At 44.2% G+C, this 20,815-nt stretch overlaps 1 protein-coding gene across 1 annotated transcript in view; it reads right to left on the bottom strand.

Moving 5' to 3' along the window:
* BLTP2 (bridge-like lipid transfer protein family member 2) overlaps positions 1-13,990 on the bottom strand; it is a 29,726-nt gene extending 15,736 nt beyond the window's left edge. The window contains exons 1-23 of the mRNA XM_080923950.1: positions 13,819-13,990; positions 12,927-13,056; positions 12,130-12,179; positions 11,706-11,853; positions 11,424-11,542; positions 10,994-11,054; positions 10,485-10,674; positions 9,761-9,884; positions 9,500-9,624; positions 9,203-9,270; positions 8,969-9,114; positions 8,032-8,150; positions 7,763-7,926; positions 7,355-7,613; positions 6,400-6,605; positions 3,667-4,759; positions 3,081-3,272; positions 2,747-2,949; positions 2,477-2,595; positions 2,133-2,353; positions 1,392-1,582; positions 977-1,076; positions 658-860 (exon numbers count right to left, since the gene is read on the bottom strand). Coding sequence (XP_080780076.1) covers positions 658-860; positions 977-1,076; positions 1,392-1,582; positions 2,133-2,353; positions 2,477-2,595; positions 2,747-2,949; positions 3,081-3,272; positions 3,667-4,759; positions 6,400-6,605; positions 7,355-7,613; positions 7,763-7,926; positions 8,032-8,150; positions 8,969-9,114; positions 9,203-9,270; positions 9,500-9,624; positions 9,761-9,884; positions 10,485-10,674; positions 10,994-11,054; positions 11,424-11,542; positions 11,706-11,853; positions 12,130-12,179; positions 12,927-13,056; positions 13,819-13,886 — 4,299 coding nt within the window. The 5' untranslated portion in view covers positions 13,887-13,990. The remainder of the gene's footprint in view (positions 1-657; positions 861-976; positions 1,077-1,391; positions 1,583-2,132; positions 2,354-2,476; positions 2,596-2,746; positions 2,950-3,080; positions 3,273-3,666; positions 4,760-6,399; positions 6,606-7,354; positions 7,614-7,762; positions 7,927-8,031; positions 8,151-8,968; positions 9,115-9,202; positions 9,271-9,499; positions 9,625-9,760; positions 9,885-10,484; positions 10,675-10,993; positions 11,055-11,423; positions 11,543-11,705; positions 11,854-12,129; positions 12,180-12,926; positions 13,057-13,818) is intronic.
* Between the last annotated feature and the right edge of the window lie 6,825 nt (positions 13,991-20,815).

Here is a 20,815-nt window from a genome sequence, read left to right as displayed (position 1 = left end):
GTCAAGCTTAGACTACACAGCAAGACTGTCTCAAAAACAAAACAAAACAAAGGTAGCAGTAGCAGCAGCTGGGAACCAGTGATCACGCCCAGCATTTAAAAGTATTTGCTGCCACACCTGACGACCTCCATTCGCACACATGCACACAGACATCCTTTTTTCATTTTACATTATTAATGCAGTAAAAGGAGCTAGTGAGATGCATCAATGGATAAGGGTACTTACCACCAAACCAATGACTTGAGTTGGACCTTCAGGACTAATATTATAGATTACTGCCTCCCACTAACTGTCCTCTCTTGTACACATATACAACAACCCACCCAATAAATGCGACTTAAAAGAAGCTGATACAACTATACAAGTTGTATCAACTATATCATAATGACATACATGGTATGAATGCCATTAGAAACCTTACCAGAACTTAACTCTTACCCCCAGTGAGATACTACCAGGACACAGGAGATAACAGATGTGGACAAGCACATAAGGGTAGGGTCCATATGACAGTAAGACCTAAGATATTACATTGTTGGACTTCTAAAGTCTCCAGAACTACTAGAAACTTCTGTTAAGCCACAAGTAGTCTATTTTGCCCACTTAAGTTGAGACACTATCATAACTGATATAAAAGAGCCTGTCAAACAGTAGTACCTCTTCAGTGGTGCGATTGCTGTGCCGTTGGTAAGTAAGGGAAGACAGGCTCAATAGGTGGGTCTTTGTGATCAAGGGATCAAGGCAGTGGTCAGTGTTCTCTTCAGTGGGTGAAGCCATCAGATGAACAGTCACCTGACTTAGGTCACTCACCATCTGGGTCACACTCCACTCAGAAATAAGGCGCCGCATTACTGTGCCAGCTGAGAAAAGGAGCACACGTTCCACACAGAATGTAAGTGAGTCACAAGAGAAGAGAATGGAACTAAGAAGAAAGAACCGAGAAATAGACTAGGAGAAACAGAAACTCTGGCCTGACCTTGAGGTATAAGCCGCTGAGTTCCCCGAGTAAAGACGTGGCCCTGACTGCATTCGATCTGGATGCCCCGTTGCTGGGCAAAGGAAGCCCAGTAATGTACCTGGTAATGAGAGAGATACTGAAGAAAGGGTGGCAGACGAGAGGATTAGGAGATTCAATACAGGGCTGGAGAGACGGCTCAGCGGTTAAGAGCACTGACTGCTCTTCCAGAGGTCCTGAGTTCAAATCCCAGCAACCACATGGTGGCTCACAACCATCTGTAATAAGATCTGATGCCCTCTTCTGGTGTGTTTGAAGACAACTACAGTGTGCTTATATATAATAAATAAATAAATCTTCAAAAAAAAAGATTCAATATATTGGAAAATAAACTAAGAAAGGAAAACCCAGTTAACTGATAGACACCAAGTCTAACCTGTAGCTGGGGAAACAGAGCAGTATAGGAAAGCTGTTTGTAGTGCTGGCCAAGTTTCTTCTTGCTGGGCTTCAGGTTATTAAAGAGTTTTCCTCTACAGATAGGCCTTGTGATACTAGTCCAAGTTGCCCAGAAATTCTGCATCCAGCGCAGGGTACTACTATACAACAGAATCCGGGGCTGGGATATTGCTACAAAGGAAAGGACAGACATATCCACTCTGAGGCTGAAACGGAGGCTTTCAGTGCTTTCCTAGCTTTATTATTAGAAATTAAAACAGCCACACACCCTCCTCATACTCAAGTGTCCCAGCACCTTTTCTTTCAAGGATCTAAGCTCTCTGCTTTCACATACTGCCATGGTCTAAATGTTTGTCTGTTCATCCCCCTACCCTACTCCAACAGCCAGATTTTAAGGTTCAAATCCTAAACACCATGGTGATGGAATTGATGAGGGAGGCTGATTGACAACAAGGACAAAGACCTTATGATAGTGATGACAAAGGGTGAACTGGGCCAGCTGAGGACCCTCAAACACTGTATCTGAGAGCACTTCCATCTTTAGCTTCCTAGACCATCCATTACTCACTTATGGTATTATTGTTAAGAGCAGTCCAAAACCACCAATCCTCTTGTAAAGGTCCCAACCTAAACTGTCTGTTCCCTTCTGTCCCATCTCTCTTTCACTCTGAGTGGTCAGTACCCAAGCCCATCCTCCCACTGTCCCAGGCCCAAGTCTCACTCCCACTGTGACGAGTCAAATCCATCTTGATGGAGAGATTGAGGTTCTCAGAGCGGAAGGCCCGGTAGGAGTCATGGAGCTGGCCCAAGGGTACCTCAGGCAGGAACTCTGGGGCCCTCAGAGTGACACTGTGGTGATCCTGAGGGTTCCCATGGCACAGCCACTGTAGGTCCAGTGTCATGCAGAGGTCAGGCAGGTGAAGGAAGCAGCAGTCGTCATACCTGCCTCACAACGGAGCCCCAGCCCTCAGAGACTTGGTCACTTGCTCCCCTTGCCTCTTCCCCCTCCCTCCACCCCGACCGACTCCCCCATCTAGTTAAGGCCCCACCCTTCACTCCACTCACTTAGAAGCTGTTCTTACGTTGACGTCCAGGTCCCCTTTGAACACAAACTGACCAGGTTTCCAATGAAAAGACAGGTGGCTCCACTCCCAGTGCATGTTTTCAGTTGTATTATATGGATCCTATAATGGCCCATCCGAGCCCAAAGAACAAGGGTGAGCTATAGATAAAAGAACAGTCTCCCAAATCAGTACCTTTCTCCTCGTGCCCCACATGCTGTACAGGTCCCGACTATACTAGCCACAAAGGATATGACTCCAAGGAGCCCCTCACCTCTGTGGCCAACTGATGCAGGTTTGCTTGTTCGATATCCATATGCCAGTCCCCATGGAACAGAAGACGGCTCTTATCCCACCATGGCAAAGGTGGGCTGGGGTCAGCTGAAGGCTTGGTCAAGAGGTCCACACATTGACCAATCAGTGTCCAGGCTGGATCCCAGCATGGGCCCCACACCACTGTGTACTGGAAGATTTCCGCTAGGGTAGAGGAATGCAGGCTTACTACAAAACACCTCTCTGGTTTTCCTTTTCTCCAAAAGGACCTCAGATATCTAATACCCAAGGCCCATAAATACCCCTCAGCCAAACCAACTGATTCCTTTACTCACAGCGGAAGTCATGGTAAAACTTGAGTGGGGGCATGTTTCTTTCTACTGCCACGTTACCCCAGGGAAGCCCCAAATGCAGGATTTGACGTCGACGGGAGCAGGGCTGGCCACTCTGCTCAGTGCCCGCAAGTCGACCCGTTAGCCGCCAGTCATGGATCTCAAACAGGTACCGTGGATAGTCTCTGATCCGAACTATTGTTAGACAGCAGATGAGCACTGGTTGTTTACTTTCATGTCCCCCCCCCCCTTGCTGTTATTTCTACCCATCTATAATCAATCTAGAGAACAAGGATTGGCAATTATATAGCAAAGCTAAAACAGGTCAGAGACCAGGAAGCAAAGGTGAGGGACAGAGAGAACATGAAATTCAAGAGCCACAATCACCTTAAAAAGACTGTGTTCATTACTGTCAGCAGAACAGTTTCAGGGTGAAAATCAGGAATGAAGAAAGGAAAGCAAAGCAAAGCTGTCTACTCAAATCAGCTATGGTTTGCTCCCAATACAACACAGCTCCTTTGCAATCACTCAGAGAGCTCCCTGGCACTCAGTACAAACACCAGGCGCCATGAATAAGAGATGCACTTACCCAGAAAAGTTTTGACATTACACTTGAGCATGCGACACCACTGAATGACAAGATCCATTCCTTCAGCAGGAAAAGGGCTGCCAGGATCAAGTTCTCGAACCTGCTCTGTCACACGCTCAGGACCGTGGAAGGATGCATCTGCCAGAGCTACCAGCTCTAGCCCTACCAGGCTCCAAGTGAGCAGTGCTCGGCGCATGGGTGTGTTGCCATAGAGACGACGGGAGCGCTGGATGTAGATTTCAATGTTTTTTCGTTCCAAAGATGCGTAGAGCTCCTCAATTTTTCGGGCTGGCAACAGCTCCCCATGCTGCTTGCGCAGGGCAGCCACTTTGGCATCCAGCAACTGCAGCCTTTTGGCACTCTCCTTACTTTCATCCTTCATCAGTTCATAGTTATCGTGAAGTTTCACCTCAAAGATGTCATCCAGGAAAACCCAAGAAAAATGCTGAACCTTCAGGAGTAAATCAGGTGGGAGAGGGGCAGGGCTTGGAGAAGCCCAAGCATGAGTCCCTCGATGTAGCCCCTTTAGCCATTTCTGAACTCCCACAGCCTCATCCAACGTTCGAGAGAAGTCATACTGATAAGGAAACTCCACTGAGACTGATCCGAGGGAAAGAAGCCAAACCCGATTGCGGAGGGTCTGCAGTACAGGGAAGAAGTTCCTGTGGAGGATCATCTCTTCTAGCTCAGGCAGAAGCTGCACCTCTACCTCCTTGAAGTTGAAGATGTTATTGCCATCAAAGCCAGCAGCCAACTCCGGGCAGTAAGCCTGCACTGAACCTCCGTGCCGGTTCAGTGACACACTCTCTGCAGCCAGGGTAATGAACTTGTCCTCAGCCACAAAAGCTGTTAGCTTGGCAGTGCTCACCTCCAGGGTCAGGGTTAGCAGCCGCCTAGGTAGGGATGACTCAGGGAGATGGTCTTCTGGTTCAGAAGTGGACTGTGGAGTCTTTAGTGAATGGGATTGAATAACCTCAGGAAACACAGTAGCTCGTAAAAGGTCTCGGCACTGTAATGTGGCCAAGACATGCTGGTACAGGTACATGTGATCTGGGGGGCTCCAGAGTAAAGTCAGCCCCGCACCACACTGAACCTTTAAGGTATAAGAAAAGAATGTCAGTCAGCAAGTCTCAGAACAGTAGAAGTAACAGGACTATTACACATGCCTACCTGGTTCATGAATTATATCCACCCATAAGTCCTTCCTAAGAAACCATATTAATTACTGCCTTGCTTGGTTCCCCTTAACAGTAAAGTGCTAAGTTATTAGTTGCCATTCATCTCACACTTACGAGCACTTACAATTTTGAATTTTTCTCTAGTAGATTCTAAAATGCCTTATAAGTTTAAGTCATCTGTTAAAACTAGTATATACAGATTAATAATCATTTTGCTTTGTTTCCATTCAATGAACACCATTCAAAAACAAGTGCAATGTTTCATAAACTGATTAGACAACTCAATTCCTAAAGCAATGTAAAAGTACTAGCCACACAGTATAACACAGCAACTGACTTACTATGAATGTATGTCCTGGTCATCCTAAGAGACAAAGTCAGTTTGTCTGACTTTGAATAGCTCAAAGGATGAGAAATTGAAATACCAAGACACAGACTCTTAAGTTCAGTCTCTGAAATGCAACCCCCTCAGTTTCCAAAGTAAAGTGAGCTCAGTGCCTCCCTTCTCCTCTGAAGATCCCACACCCATCTGATCTTCTGTGGAGAAAGACACTGGAAAGCCTCCAGCATCAGACCTCTTCTAGTCTTCTAAGGAGTGTGTCAGCACACACAGGAACTCCACATAAAGTGTGTCAGCACACACAGGAACCATAATGTATGGATGGATATTAGAGGGTAACTTTCAAGAGTTAGTTCTGTCTTTCCACTCTGTAGGTCCTGGGGATTGTCAGGCCTGACATCAACACGTTGTTTAAGAGCCATATCTCAGGCTCTCATCTTTTCCCCCCAGATTTAATGTGTATAATTTTTGCCTACATGTATGTATGTACACAAAATGCATGCTAAAGTGAGAAGGCATCAGATCCCCATTACTGGAGCTGTGGGTGATTATGACTATGTGGATGTTAGAAATGGAACCTACAAGTCCTTTACAAAAAGGATGATAAGTGCTCTTAATCACTGAGCCATCTCTCCAGCCCCAATTATTTTCTGTTCTGCTGTTTTACTGTGAGACAGGGTTTCTCTGTGTAATCCTGTCTGGCCTCAAACTCAGAGACCCATCTACTTCTGATTTCCAGTCCAAGGGTTAAAGGTATGTCACCACCGCTCAGCCTCTCGTTTTTTTTTTTTGTGACAAGGTCTCTCACTAAGCCTGTTCCAGTCAAACTTGCTGGACTGTATGACCAGTACTTTTACACACAAGGCCTGTGAACTCTCCTGATCCACCTCTCTCCATCTTCAATGCTAGGGCTACAGGCCTGGCTTTTACATGGGTACCAAGAATTTGAACTCAGGTCTTTTAGCATGCCCAGCAAGCATCCTTATCCCTTATCTGCTAAGCCAATTCCTACCCCCAATTTTTAAAATGCCCTCCTATTTTCACTCACGCGCGCACACACACACACACAAAAGCACAATTATATATACTTGTCATTTTCCTCTAAGTTTCACAACATTAATCAAAAAGACCAAAAAAAAAAAAAATATATATATATATATATATATGCTTTAAGTGGTAGAAAATCCAGTCTGGCCCATAGCCCCAAAGCATTACCTCCAGAGAGCGGATACTGCTGTGGTAGGTGAGGGAGAGCATGGAGAGGCCCAGCACTGGTGTGGGAATGTCAGGAGCCTTGCAACAGGGCTGCATCTTCTCTGTGACTGATTTTACTAATGCAAGCACAAGCCCTTGAATCCCCACAGTGGAGGTCTCAGCACTACCCAAGATAGTCAGTGTGTCCAGTCGTATCTCTGAAGCACCTGGCATCAAGAAACCAAGGCACTCTGAGTTCTGAAATGGTGACCTGTCCTCTGTCCATTCTTATCCCTTTACTGTCTTTAGTTCCAACACTCCTTTAAGTGACTCCTAATATGTTAGGAAACTTTCTCTTCTCTTACCTAACTAGATCTGGCAAAGTCAATGAACTTTCTCAGAGCCTAAGAATTATCCATACACCATTTACTCCCCAGAACTCTACACAAGAAAATAAAAAGTTGGTCGCACACCTTTAATTCCATCATGGGGGAGGCAGAGTGAGGAGAATCTGAGTCTAAGGCCAGCCTAGTCTGCTGCTAGTTCTAGAATAGCCAGGGCTACACAAAAAACAGTCTGGAAGGAAAAATACAAAATAACAAATGACAAAAGCCACCAAAAGGAAAACAAAGAAAGAAAAGACAAAGCTATGTAAGAGCCAGACACACCTATAAGCCCAACATTTGTTAGGTTGAACTAGAAAATTCTAAGCTAAAGGGCACACTGGATAAGATCAAGAGAAGAAAATAATCAAAACAAAAGAAATGCTACATGGGCCTTGATCTCTTGATCACATCAAGGCTGAGGTTTTCCCATTTGTGTATTTAATACTTCCTTCTTCAACAGACACTAAGAAGTAGCACAAAGCCTGTCATTTAATCCTTTCTAAAGTTTCTTGCCTCTAACATGCAAACTTCCCAAATAATAAGCTTCCTTGATGAAAAGAAGAATTTCAGCAGACTTCAGCTCCACTTACCAACCAGTGCAGAAAGAGTGAACAGGTTCATGTCTTCCACCTTCAAGTCTACCTTCCACAATAAGGTCACAGATTCCCCAAGTGAAGATTTCCTAGAGACAGCTGACTTTTCAGATTGTGGAATCACCAAGGAGAGGATTCGAGACAGACATTGGGCACAGATGTCTGATATTTCTACCTGAAGTCCTCGAATAGTACAGTCAAGAAAGAGAGTATTGGATTGGGTGCTGGACAAGCCCAGGGGCTGGTTATAACTTCCCTAGAAAAGAAAGAAACCCAATGAAACCATGCAGATGCAAAGTTAGAATACCCTGATGCAGCACCTACACCAAGAGTACACTCAAGACTCAGAAACATGTCAGGACAGAAGCTCTGTGGGTCCCTACTCACCACACAGCATCAACCTACCTGTAGTGTGAAGGAGTCTAGAACAAGTGCTTCACCCCAAACATGCATATTAGGTGGATGTGGTGCCCGCTGAATGTGTGAGTCACTGCCCACACGCCAGCAGAGATGATCTACAGTCAGGACTGCCCGCTGATGGATACTTTGTGGCCGGAGGTGCTGATAGTCTGAAACACATGGAAAAGTAGTCAATTAAAGTACTGTAGCTATGAACCAGCCATTGCTATAACCAAAGGGCAAATCCTCATTCCCTTCCCACCCCTGAATCTTACCCAGGGAGATGGAATTGAATCCCAAAGCAAAAGGTGGTGTATCTCCAAGCTGAATGGAAATGCTGACATTGGAGACTGAGGTGCTGAAGATAATGGGAGCCAGGATCTGAGGGAAGGTTCTACAAAGGCATAAGACCGACATCATTATAATAGCCACTTCCTGTCAAGAAACAGAGTTCTCAAAGCTGTTGACTGTTTAGGTTTGCCATAAATCTTAGGCCTGGCAAAGGCTACAAAGTAAAGTCTGGCAGATTGCTGTTCCTCCCAATGGTAATCTGAAGGAACACCAGGAAGATATGAAAACAAAGTTACAAAATTTACACATGGATGCCCAAACATAATGAGTATCAGCAACGTCACATGGTTCATCCTAATAACCAGAATCATCGCTTACAAACCACTTTCTGTGTGCAGAACAACACAAACACTACACAAAAAACAAAAACGGTTCTGCAACTCCGCCACCATACCTTTTTTTTTTTTTTTTAAAGATTTATTTATTATATGTAAATACACAGCAGCTGTCTTCAGACACACACCAGAAGAGGGCATTGATCCCATTACAAATGGTTATGAGCCACCTTATGGTTGCTGGGAATTGAACTCAGGACCTCTAGAATAGCAGTTAGTGCTCTTAACTACTGAGCCATCTCTCCAGCCCCGGACACTACACCTTACAGCCCAAGGCAGGTGAGATGCTGTTTCTTACCCCAGTCTGCTTCTATAAGTAAAGCACTGTGTTGTACACTAAGAGTGAAAACATGAAAATGAAATCCTCATACCAACAAAGTATATAATCCCTGCAACAGGGAAGATATATACATGTTTGCTTCTGAAACAAACATGTATGGAACTCAGACAATTAAATATATATTTAACACAAGATGCCACTTTGAATAAAAAGAATACACCCAATAAGAGGTGACTTAAAACTCACCTTTTCTTCCTTTGTTTAAGATCAGGTGAACTAGCACCTTGGGTCTCCAGTGCTAGCATAAGCAGCCAATGAGAGAATTCCTGGTGTCGGTAATGAATGATACAGGTGTTCAGAACTAGAGAAGCTGAGAGGTCAATGGTGGTTACCTGGGAATGAGAAGACCAGGTGTGGGCTTTACTCCCAGAACTGGCCATGTAACGTGAAGAGAGCAGACAAAGGCACTGGGCAGCACACCTGTACATTAGCCTTGAGGGAGTTGAGGCAGACAATCCGTTGGCGACTCTGAGACAGCAACAACCCATCTGTAAGAAGCCAAAGAACAGATGAGGGCAAGACACAGGGATGACACAGGTGTAACTAGGAAATGGGCAAGTGCAGGCAGAAGACGAGGACATTGTCATTAACACTTCAAGTCAGGGTTATTTTCTCATCTTCTCTCCTTCCACCCACAGTGATATTAAACTATGTAGGGTGTTAACACAGAATGCCTGGTCCTGCCATCTCTTAGCACCAGAAACCCCTTCCACGAACCTTCTAATAGGAGTTCAGTGCTCATCTGTGCCATATCATAGTTCGCTGTGAAGCTTCGAAGGGGCAGCTGATCCTCGTCACGGTGGTACAAGAAATGCAGCAGCTTCAGGGTCCAAGTCAAGTGCCTGGACCGTAGACCAAGTCTATGTCAGAACCAGCTGGCATGCCTTCCTCCTTGCTCTCCAGACAGACTCAGGAATACTAAGACTAGCCTTGGGACCCAGCAGACACACTATCACCCCAGTCTCGGTGGGACCTTACCTTTTTTGACTGTTCATTGACAACACCACACTGGTGTTCTCCATCTTAACCTTGACTTGGTCTGGCAGCTGCTGGAGGAGGTATAGGCCAGGCAGAGTTGGTTCAGCAAAGTTCTCAGTCAAATCTGGACATAGAAATGAATAATATACATAAGAACCTGATCAGACTCAAATCCTCCTAGCCCTGGCTCCTCTTTAGTAAACCCTCACACATATAGGAAGATAAAAAGACAAGCTAAGCAAATGCCTAAGTGGGCCCAAGGCCCAAAACATCACAGACCAGGTACCTGATATATTTCCTTTCCCATACTCTATAAACATCAACAGTAAGGGGAATAGTTAGGTATAATGGAGAGAATATGGACTTGATTGTCAAGTAACTGATAGTCACCTTCACTAACTATAAGACATAAGCCAAGTCAGCTAATTAAACTGTTCTAGGCTTGTTTCCTTATTCGCTAAAAAAAAAAAAAAAAAAAAAAAAAAAAAAAAAAAAAAGTTAAAAACGTACATAAAACACAGTGCTAACTCACAATAAGTACCCACTAGATGTTAGTTCTTTGACTCAGAACAAGGAAAGGCCTATTTCCTCTTCCTCTACATAGACAAAGGTCATGGTGTCTAATGACTCGCACCTCAACAAATAGTGAAGCAACTGGTTTTTCTACTTCGAAAATAATCCCCGAGAATATGGAAGACATGAAACTCAATGACTGAGGCTTTACCTGAACAAGAAACAGATCTAGAAATCCGGCCTGGGGCGTGACACAGTAGTTGACTATGAAAGAGCCCTTCATGTAGCTCTGCATGGAGGGTCCACACATCCACAGTGATAGCCTTCAGATGCCAATTGCTGATGCCTACTTGTAGGCACAGGTCCAGGGCCAATGAGAGCTCTACTAGGCATGTATCCTCCTGTGAAGGGAGTTTTATGGTCTGGAACCAGTGTGGTACTAAAGACCTATATTCCTAGTACTCAAGACACTAAAGCAGGAGACCCACCATGAGTTCAAAGCCAGACTGGGCTACATATCAGACAAGCCATAGCTACACATGACAAAATAGTCTCCCCCAAAACAAACAAACAAAGCTACAATGGTTAGGAATAATGGCTGGGCATTGCCTTGGGGAAAAACCCTTAAAGGCACAGAATCTAAAAACACAAGTACCCTAAGCTCTTTCATACCCATGCTCAAGAGGATATGAAGCATCAGAAGAACCATGACATACTCACCAGCTGACCACTCTTTAGGACTTTGCTATTGATCTTTGATAGGTTCACTTTACAGATGAGACTGGGAAAGAAAAAAAAAACATAAAAAAAAAATTAAAAGCATTTAATCCAGGTGTGGTGGTATGCGTCCTAAATCCCAGCATTCAAGAAGCAAAGGCATGTAGGTTTCTGTGAGTTCAAGGACAGTCTGGTCTACACAGTGTTCTAAGACACCCACGGCTTTATACTGAGACCCTGTTTCAAAAACACAACAAAAAACCCTTGATCCCTTCCCTCACTACTTGTCTCTATTAGGGCGAACAGAACAGCCAGTCTGGGCTTCTCCTCAAGATTACACAGAATGAGAGCCTGACATGTAGCTAAGGAGGCTTCAATTTCTCTCAAGCAATTCCAAACAGGGTACTAGCAGCCTCTTCCATCTACTACTTACCTCTTCCCATCACTGTCCAAGAGAAATCTGCTTCTACTGATCTGGATGTGCCACAAGGACTCAGAGGTAGCCACCTTAAGAACCATGATGTTTATGGCATCTACATGAATGGAGAAGAGCTGGAAGGAATAATAAAGACAAGCAATAATTAATGTAAAGGCATCACTCTTCCTTCCGCCTGAGAAACAGGCATGCGCATGCGCACACCACACACACACACACACACACACACACACACACACACACACATTTAATTTCTAAAAAGTAGTAAAACAGTCTCACTTGGCAGAAGATCTTCAACAAGGATGGGCTGAGGGACAGTTCCTTTTGCTCCACCTCTGTGTTCTGAGAGAATGGGGCAGACAGACTAGAAACCTTCTGTAGGTCTGTCCTGATGCGTACTTCTCCAAAGCACAATGCCACATAGTGTCTGTCCAGAAGAGAAGCCTCATTATCATCTGGTCCATCCCCTTCAGAGCAGGCTCCTTTCCTCCCTCACATTCTCTCTCCCGGTCCCTGAATAGCTCAAATAACAGAGGATGCTTTTTCCAGCATGTCTCACAAAACAGCACTTAGACTAATAGGAGACTCCAGCAAGAACATCCCTCCCACCTTTAAAATGTCTCTGTAGAGGAATTTCATTGTCCAAACTCAACCTCCTTTCTTGAGGAATCTCAAGGGCAGAGTAAGGACATACAGTACTCACGGAAGATCATGGCTAAGGAGTTTGCTGGAAATCCACAAGTTGTCAATTTCCTAAAATGATTAAGAAAGACAGCTGTGTACAATGGTTGCTAGGAAGGCAGTGATGGACAGGTTTATGAAGCAGCAAAGGTCCTGTGTCCCAGGAGAAGAGAGTTCTAGTGGACCTGCCACCAAATATGTCCCTTCCTCTTTCCCTAGTTTCTCTGATCAGCACTGGCGCTCCTCTCCTCATGATGATGTTAGCTGAATTTGCTCAGTAGTTCTCTTTTTATGGACAAGTTGCCATATTTCCTCTCTTCAACTAGAACAGTGAGTTTGCAGTTTCCTGTTATCTTTCTCTGGTTCCTTCTGTATCTTTCTTCTGTACTCTGGATACTTCTGTGTCATTTGCTTGGTACTAAAGAGGACCCAGCAGATACCAGGCTCTACCAATGAAACCCTTCTCCAACACATTTTAATTTTGAGACAAGCATTCACTAAGTTGCCCAGGCAGACCTTGAACTTGTAATTTTCTTGCCTCCGACTCTTGAGAAGCAAGGATTACAGGTTTATACCACCAGGTCTAGTGCCTTTTAAACACTTTAAACAAACTGCATCAATTGCAGGGTTTTCCAAATAGCTCCTAAGATCCTCTTGACAAAAAAATATAATAAGGGTGGAGTTAACTAGGAAAACTACCCATGAAGGAAGCTAAAGTTTGAAAAGCAATTAAATCAACCACTTGCCCCCTCCGTCAACTAACACACACACTGCCCCCACCCCCCTTCTCCCACTCTCTCTGCAATTCCCGGAACTCACCACCGTCTGCTGGTGCTGCTGAAACTTAAGACTGACATTTTGAATCCAAAAAAATCTGAAGGAGCCGATCTTTAGCTCTGCCTGCAACTTGCGCTGACACCACCTGGTGGCCAACCGGACCACAAGCCACCTGCATAAAAACCAGTTGGATTTTAAGACCCTCTTCCCTGTTTGATTCTAGAAAGGCCTTGCGATGGGTGGTATCCTGAAAGCCGGATTTTTCTTAGGAACTTTGCGATTTTCCTAAAGTATTTCTCTGTCATACTCATTTAGGTACAACAACCAGGACCACGGGTCCCTAAATTCAAACAAAACTCACCCTATAAGAGAGGTCAAAACAAACAAAGAAACCTTCAAATCTTTAGGAACCCAAAGTAAAAAGAGGTCCCCCAAAAGCAATCAAAGTGAAAGCAGGCGTGTTAAATACGTCATCGCACACTCCCTAGAGGGTCCCTGTCTGCGTCTCCACCCTGCAGACCTTTGCAAGAAGGCAGAGGTCACACTCCGGACTGCTCAAATACTGCTTTGCCCTAGACAGCCTGCAACCACTTCTCTAGCTCCCGCTTCAGTCCTCCTGACCTCTCTCCAGGGCGGGGCTGCAGGTGCCCTTCCAATCTGGGAAGAGGACATGGAGGCGAATGGAGCAGAAAAGGGAGACCACCGAGGGAGGCTCCCTTCCCCACACTCACAGACTCAGTTCCTGGACTCTGCATTGCTTCGGGCCCCGCCTGATGCTTCAGCACCCCTGCCCCTACCTCGCCTTGCCTCACCTCAGCATCCGCTGAGCGCCCCCTCCTGCTCGCGCCCCCTTCACCTAAGGCGCCCAACCAACTCGCGCCTTCTCCAGCTCCGATTCCTCGTCCCCCCCACCATGTGGCTCGAATCCCCTCACCGGCCTAGGAAGAGTGCGCAAAGCGCAACCAGCAGCAAGACCAACAGCGCGGAGAGAAATAGAGGCATTTAGGTCCGGGTCCGGCCCGGCCTGGCCCCGACCCCCGCCATGCCGGGCCCCGACGCCGGAACCGCACAGCGCCGCGGCGGGCCTTGGCCGCGCACGCACACGTAGGGCGAGAAAGCGTTGGTGCGCGCGCGCGTCCCCGCCCCGGCGACTAGTCCACTAGCCCCGGCTGTCTCCCTCCGCGCACCGCCCCGCGCGCGCGTGCGCGAGCGCCGAAGGCCGACCTGCAGCAAGCCCAGAGTGGAGGCGTGGCTCGGAAGACGGAGGGCGGGGCGGACCGCGAACGCGCTGACTTGCGCGCTGAGCGCAGCTTGCGCGGCACTCTGCGGAGCTCCGGGTTCGCGGTGGGGGCGGGGGTCAGAGTCCACACTAGCTGGCGGGGCGGTGACCAGAATGACTCATTTCCACCTCTTTGAGGTTCCACTTCCAAAACGCGTTCCCTAAGGCCATTAAGAGCCAGCCTGGCTTCTTAAAGCCTGTTACTGGAGCAGATCAAAAATAGATGTCTATAAGTCAGAAGTGATCCTGTCTGCAAAAGATAACGGAGGAAATTCAAAGACTTCAGCTATCATCTCATCCCACAAGGAAACCAACTTTGTTTACTGTCTGAATACTGTTCCAGATAGTATCTTCTAACGTCCTTCGTGCAGAGAACCATTCTGTACAATTTATTGAACTTTTAGGTTTGTGCAATTGTGTATAGCACCACCAAGAACTGGACCTGGGACGGGAAATATAGAAGTAGTGAATATTATTCTATCCTTTACAGATTATCTGGGAAGCAATTTTAATTACGTGAAATACAGAATTCAAGGTCAAATTGGGCCAGAGTGAATTTTGCTTCCTTCTTTGTAAAATGAAGGAAGTAGATAAGGTCTGTTATGATTATTCTCATGAGTCAGTGTCTGACTAATGACTTACTAATACAGTACCAGATAAATCCAGATGGTCCCAAGGTATTATAGAGTATTTTGTGTTCTTGGCTCTCAGATCCTAATCTTCATATGATTTTTCCAGATTTTACCCAGAATTTCTCTTTTGGCCCCTTCAAATGACAACTTCAGGGCCTGTGAGATGGCTCAATAGGTAAAGGCACTTGCTGGCAGGTCTGAGGACTTGATTTCCATCCTCAAAATCCACATGTTGACCTCTGGCCTATACACACACCGGTTCTTTGTCAAAATCTGCAGCCTTTCATTCTAGTGTGGTTTCTCAGTGTTCAGGTAGGGTCCAAGAACTCAATCCAAGTCAAGGAGAGGTGCATCACAACACATTTCCATGCTCAAATCCGTCTTTGGGGGGGGGGGTGTCTCTGCACACACCAGGGCTGGCAGAGTAATCCAAAAGAAGGAAATCAGGTTCAACATGACTCAGTCCTGGCATTGCTATAGGCTTCAAGAATCTGGAGTCTGACACCAGGCAGTTTATTTTAGGCATATTTAAACACAGTTTAATTGGGGGGGAGGGCTCCCGATGGTACTTAATCCTGTGTGTGCAACAAAACTTAAAAGACATGTTTACATCGAAAAGATAGATTCTACTGACTGAAAACAAGGTTCAATACGAAGGTCTTTCTAGGAAGAGTGTGATAAACACAAAGACTGTGGGAGTCAGAGTGGACTGGCCCTACAAAGGGCACAGGGTTACCTAGGATGGTGTAAAGTACATGGAATCGCTTCCTTAAGGATTGGTTCTTTTAACAGAGAAACAACAGTCAAGACAAAGGTCTAGAGAGGGAAAGTCTGAGATAAACATCATAGTCTGGGGGATCCCCGGGTGGCCTGGCCCTACAGACTACACAGGTTACCAGGCTATCGACAATGCATTCCCAGATTCTGGGTGGGAAACAGGTCTATGACTCCTCTGTTAAGGAGACACCTCTGGGGTTGGAGAGATGGCTCAGTGGTTAAGAGCACTGACTACTCTTCCAACGGTCCTGAGTTCAAATTCCAGCAACCACATGGGGCCTCACAACCATCTGTATTTGGATCTGATGTCCTCTTCTGGTGTGTCTGGAGGCAGCTACAGTGTACTCAGAGTAAATAAACTTAAAAAAAAAAAAAAAAAGAAGTCACTCCAAGAACTTAGAGATTAATAAAGGAAACCCTCTTTAATAATAGCTCTGGAGCTCCAGCCTTGAACAAGGATTCTTTATAGTATATAAAGGTTTGAGCTATAACATTGCATTGATACATATACTTTCATCTGTAAATCTCTTTTAGTTCCAGATTCTTTGAATAATTAAACATGTTTTGGGGCTGGAAAGATGGCTCAGCGGTTAAAAGCACTGACTGCTCTTCCAGAGGTCCTGAATTTAATTCCCAGCAACCACATGGTGGCTCACAACCATCTGTAATGAGATCTGATGCCCTCTTCTAGTGTTTCTGAAGACAGTTACCGTGTACTAATATAAATAAAAACGATTTAAAAATTTTTTAATTAAATATGTTTTACAGAGACAAAAACTGCAGGTTTGGTTGTTTGGGACAAATAAGGAGACTCACTATTTAAAGATATTATCATGGTTCTCGCCGAGCAGACTGGATCTGCTTTTCCCTGGACAAAGTTATGCTCTTCCTGAGAAGAGGCACAGGCTTAATGAACGACTGTCAGTGAACTTCCTCTTCTCTGATGCCCAGCCCAGGTAAGCTCTTCATATTCATACACACCCCTGCCTAACCCCTCCCCCGGCAGAGAATTTAAGTCAGGCTGGCCTGGCCTCTGACTGGTCTCTGGCTCCCTTCAATGAGGCAAGCTCCTCCTGTTAATGGGAAGGAAGCCTAACTGTTGAGGTGTAAGGAGCTGGGGTTGTTTCCTCTCAACTGTCCAACAAAGCAGGACTTAGTCTTCTGAATTTTGCCTCTGTGTAACTAAAATGTTTCTAAGCAAACTTTTTTATTGTTTTGGTAAACTTTTTGATTTTGTTGTTGTTGCTTTGATATTGTTTGTTAGATTTGGAGATAGGGTTTCTTTGTGTGCCCCTGGCTGTCCTGGAACTCACTCTGTAAACCAGGCTGGCCTCAAACCCTCAAAGATCCGTCTACCTTTGGAGTTCTGGGATTAAAGGTATGGGTCTCCATGCAAGTTTATCACTTCTGTTTTCTCCTTCCAACACCACCCATCACTTCATGATTTCTCTACTTCTTTCTAAACAGATACAAGAAATCAATGCAACAATAGTAGGATGAGCAAGGAAGAGCAGAGACAGAGGTGGAGAGGTGGGGATGGAGTCCTAACTCTTGGTTTGAATTTACTGAGAACACAAGTTTTTTTTAAAAAAATAATTATAGTTTCTTAGAATTCACGGAACTGATTATTTGCAAACATTCCACATCAACAACTTATGTAGGATGCTGTCATTATGCAGTTAGGTGGGTCCAACCTATCATTGGATGAGAAGGAAGGGTAGGTGGAGAAAAGTCTAGGGAGGAGAGAATTTATTGTGTGGTGTTTTCCTTTATGGAGTGACTCAACACCAAGGGAATTGTGAGAGGGTAGCTCTCTACTGGGACCAGGGGCGGCAACAGAGAATGTGAGTTTAGTGCCTGGCTTTCCTGGCTAGCAGAGAGGCGGCCCAGGGGAGATACTAACAAGAGGGCGACAGGTGCTAAGATGAATTAATGATAGTTCTATATGGCCCTATGTTGAGAGAGACCTCCCGGGTCAGAGAGTACTTGGGAGCACCGTGGAGCCGCTGAGATAAACATACCTCATAGTGTCTTGTGGTCCTAATGGTGCCAGCACTAGTGCAGATAAAAGGTTACCAACATTTAATTTACTGCAACAGGTGGCACCCAAGGTGGGGCAAGAATTGACTGGAAATTTAAGATTTTCAGCTTCAAAAAGTTTTATTTGCTAAGTAACAGGAGGGCAGTGCCATGTTGAGTCACATGATGTCTCAAGCACAGGAACCTTAAACAAAAGAAACACTGGGGAGAGTCTCTACTTGCAGGCTCTACTGCTACCTCTGCTAGCATCTCTAGGTCCCCTGCTGTGAGAAGGCAGGTTACCCTGTACACAGAGCGTTAGAGATTAGAAGCTGCATGATTCTTTAACAAAAATTGCTTAGACAATGTATTAAGAAGCTGGCTTATTTGTTTTAAATATTGTATAAAGATTGAATGCTTAAGTCTTACAGGATCACTCTTATTCTGTCTAAAGTGGGCTCTATTGGAATTTTAGGTTTAAATCCTGGTTAGACAAGCTGCCTGCTTCTTAATGACAGGTATTAAAGAAAATGTGATTAAGCTTGTTTTTATTATTATAAGGAGAGAGTACGGTGCTCAGTAGTTAAGAGCACTGGTTGCTCTTCCAAAGGTTCTGAGTTCAATTACCAGCAACCACAAGGTGATTCACAGCCATCTGTAATAGGATCTGCTTCCCTCTTCTGGTGTGTCTGAAGACAACTACTTATACACATAAATAAGTCTAAAAAAAAAAAGGAGAGTACAGAGTTTATCTGAATCACATCGAAAATTTCACCAGTGGTTTAGACCTAAGATAGGGAAAATTAGCCACTGACACCAAGTAGAGAGTGGTGATATTTGCAAGTTAATAACGTTATTAAAAATAGAAATCTATACACCAGAGCGCATAACAGACATATATTATGGAAGTTATTAATAAATAAAAATCTAATGCTCCAGATAGAGAACTTGACAGATCGATATATTTGGGCTAAAGTCCTGGTTTGACAAGTTGCTTATTTCTTATTGATATTGAAATTGATAGATGGTGTTTAATTTTTTTTTATGAATTACCCTGCTAATTGCCATATGGTTCATCAGTGCCAGCTAGTGAGGTTTTTGTGATTATTTTAAACTTACTACAGCAGGAGGCTCACATTCTCTTAACATGGGTTCAATGGTAATTTTGAGTTAATTTCCTGGCATGACAGATTATTAGAGGCTTAAGGATAGGCTCATACAGTGTTTTAGTTTATTCATTTGTTTTATGTTGTTTTAATTTTCAAAATGGGTGTGATGTTGAGTTCTGTGGTTATATTATTTCTCTGGGAGAGAATACAAGATACAAGCTTTTCTGTGCCAACTAAAGGACATGCTATTTTGAGAGAAAGGTTTTGTCTTTGTGTTTTTAAAAGGGGTAATTAGGCTCTGGACACCTTCCAGAATTATATGGATCAGATTGAATAGAGGGAGACCGCCTGAAGAAATAGATTCAAGAGAATAAAACAAAAAAAAAGAACAAAATGCCATCCTAACTATTGATGTCTCATGATACTAAAGCTTTGTTTTGAGATATATTACAGAATGTGCAGCTTCAGTGAGTTTCACTATCTATTTGAACTCAGTTCTTGGGATCTGGTCCAGGACAGACATCAGAGACTACAGCAATCGTCGGTGTCTGTGTGGCCTTCCTTCTTGAAGCCTGGCCAGCTTCCTTACCCCCCACCCTCTAGATATCTCAATGCCCATGTGCAGCTCGAAGAAGCCAATGAGTCATCATCACAATTCCATGGACTTTATGGGGCTGAAGGTGGTTTTTCTAAGGTTGTTTTTATGAGGAATTTAGAAATGGTCATAAATTAACAGGGAGGAATTAGCCAGATTGATGTGTATAGCCATAATCTCATTTGGTATCTAAGCTAAAGTCAGATCTCTACTTGGTATAGAACTTATTTGTTACAAAAATTTTTAAAGTACAAGGCTTAGACCCAGTCCTATAACTGCTGTTATCTACTCCTTTTAGTTGATCAAACAATACAAGTTAAGAACCAGATAACAAACTCAAGGTTCTGAGTAATTAAAAGGGTGTTTTTGAGATAATTCAATTAGAAATGGCCAAGAGTAGTCAAGGTCAATAGTTCAGAAATGCTTTGCATAGATAATATTCAAAGGCATCAGAAGTCCACATTATATGACGTTTATGGACATTTCTTCATTAAAGATCATTTGACTAGAGACTTGTCTGTTCCACACATCACCCCTTCTTGGATTCTAAGAAGAAATTGAGCATCAACGGAGTTGCTCCAATTGTGGCAAGACAGCCACTAGGCAAAAACTGCGTCTTTCATCTACAGACTAATACTGTCCAGAAAGGGACACATTATGAAGAATAGTCGACTGATAATCTTTGCCGAGCCAGAATTATCAGCCCTTCAAAATTTTGCATCACCAAGGTCTGTTAGATGATCCTGGACCAGAAGGCTGATGCTCTCAACTTTTTGAGGAATGAGGAACTGTCCAGATCAGAGGTCTCTATAAATTGGCTAAGTTTTGAAAGTTATTTTTTGTGTTTCTTATAACTTCAGGTAATATTAGTCGTTCTCAGATTTCTGGCTGAGTTGAAGATCATTTTAGTCTCATAGCCTACCCAAGATAATAACTTTGAGAAAACAGTCATCTAGATGATTTTCTAATGGTAATAGTTGTGCACAGCTTATATTTGATAAAGTTATTTTTTAATTAAACAGAAAGGGTAATATGTAGGATGATGTCATTATGCAGCTAGGTGGGTCCAGCCTATCACTGGATGAGTAGAAAGGGTAGGTGGGGAAAAGTCTAGGAAGGAGAGAGGAGGAGGAAGCTGAGAAACATGGAAGGAGACAGAGATATTCCTCTCTGCACATTTCTGCATAGATACAAGTTGTTATGAATACTTTATAAGGGATGAAATTGTACAGAATAATCTGACTTATCTAGGTGGACAAATAGTATCATACCAATTAGATCAGAATTTATTGTGTGGTGTTTTCCTTTATGTGGCAACTCAATGCCAAGGGAATTAATTGTGAGAGGGTAGCCACTGTTGGGACCAGGATATGGTAACAAAGAATATGAGTGGAGTTCCCGGCTTTCCTGGCTAGCAAAGAGGCAGCTGGGAGAGATACTACCAAGAGGGCAACAGGAGCTGAGCTGAGTTAATGATAGTTCTATACGGCCCTATGAAGCCAGAACTAGCGTGGGAGAGA

The sequence above is a fragment of the Micromys minutus genome (assembly GCF_963924665.1).
Source record: "Micromys minutus genome assembly, chromosome: 10".
Taxonomy (NCBI): Eukaryota; Metazoa; Chordata; class Mammalia; order Rodentia; family Muridae; genus Micromys; species Micromys minutus.
This window is presented reverse-complemented; position numbering and strand designations above follow the sequence as displayed.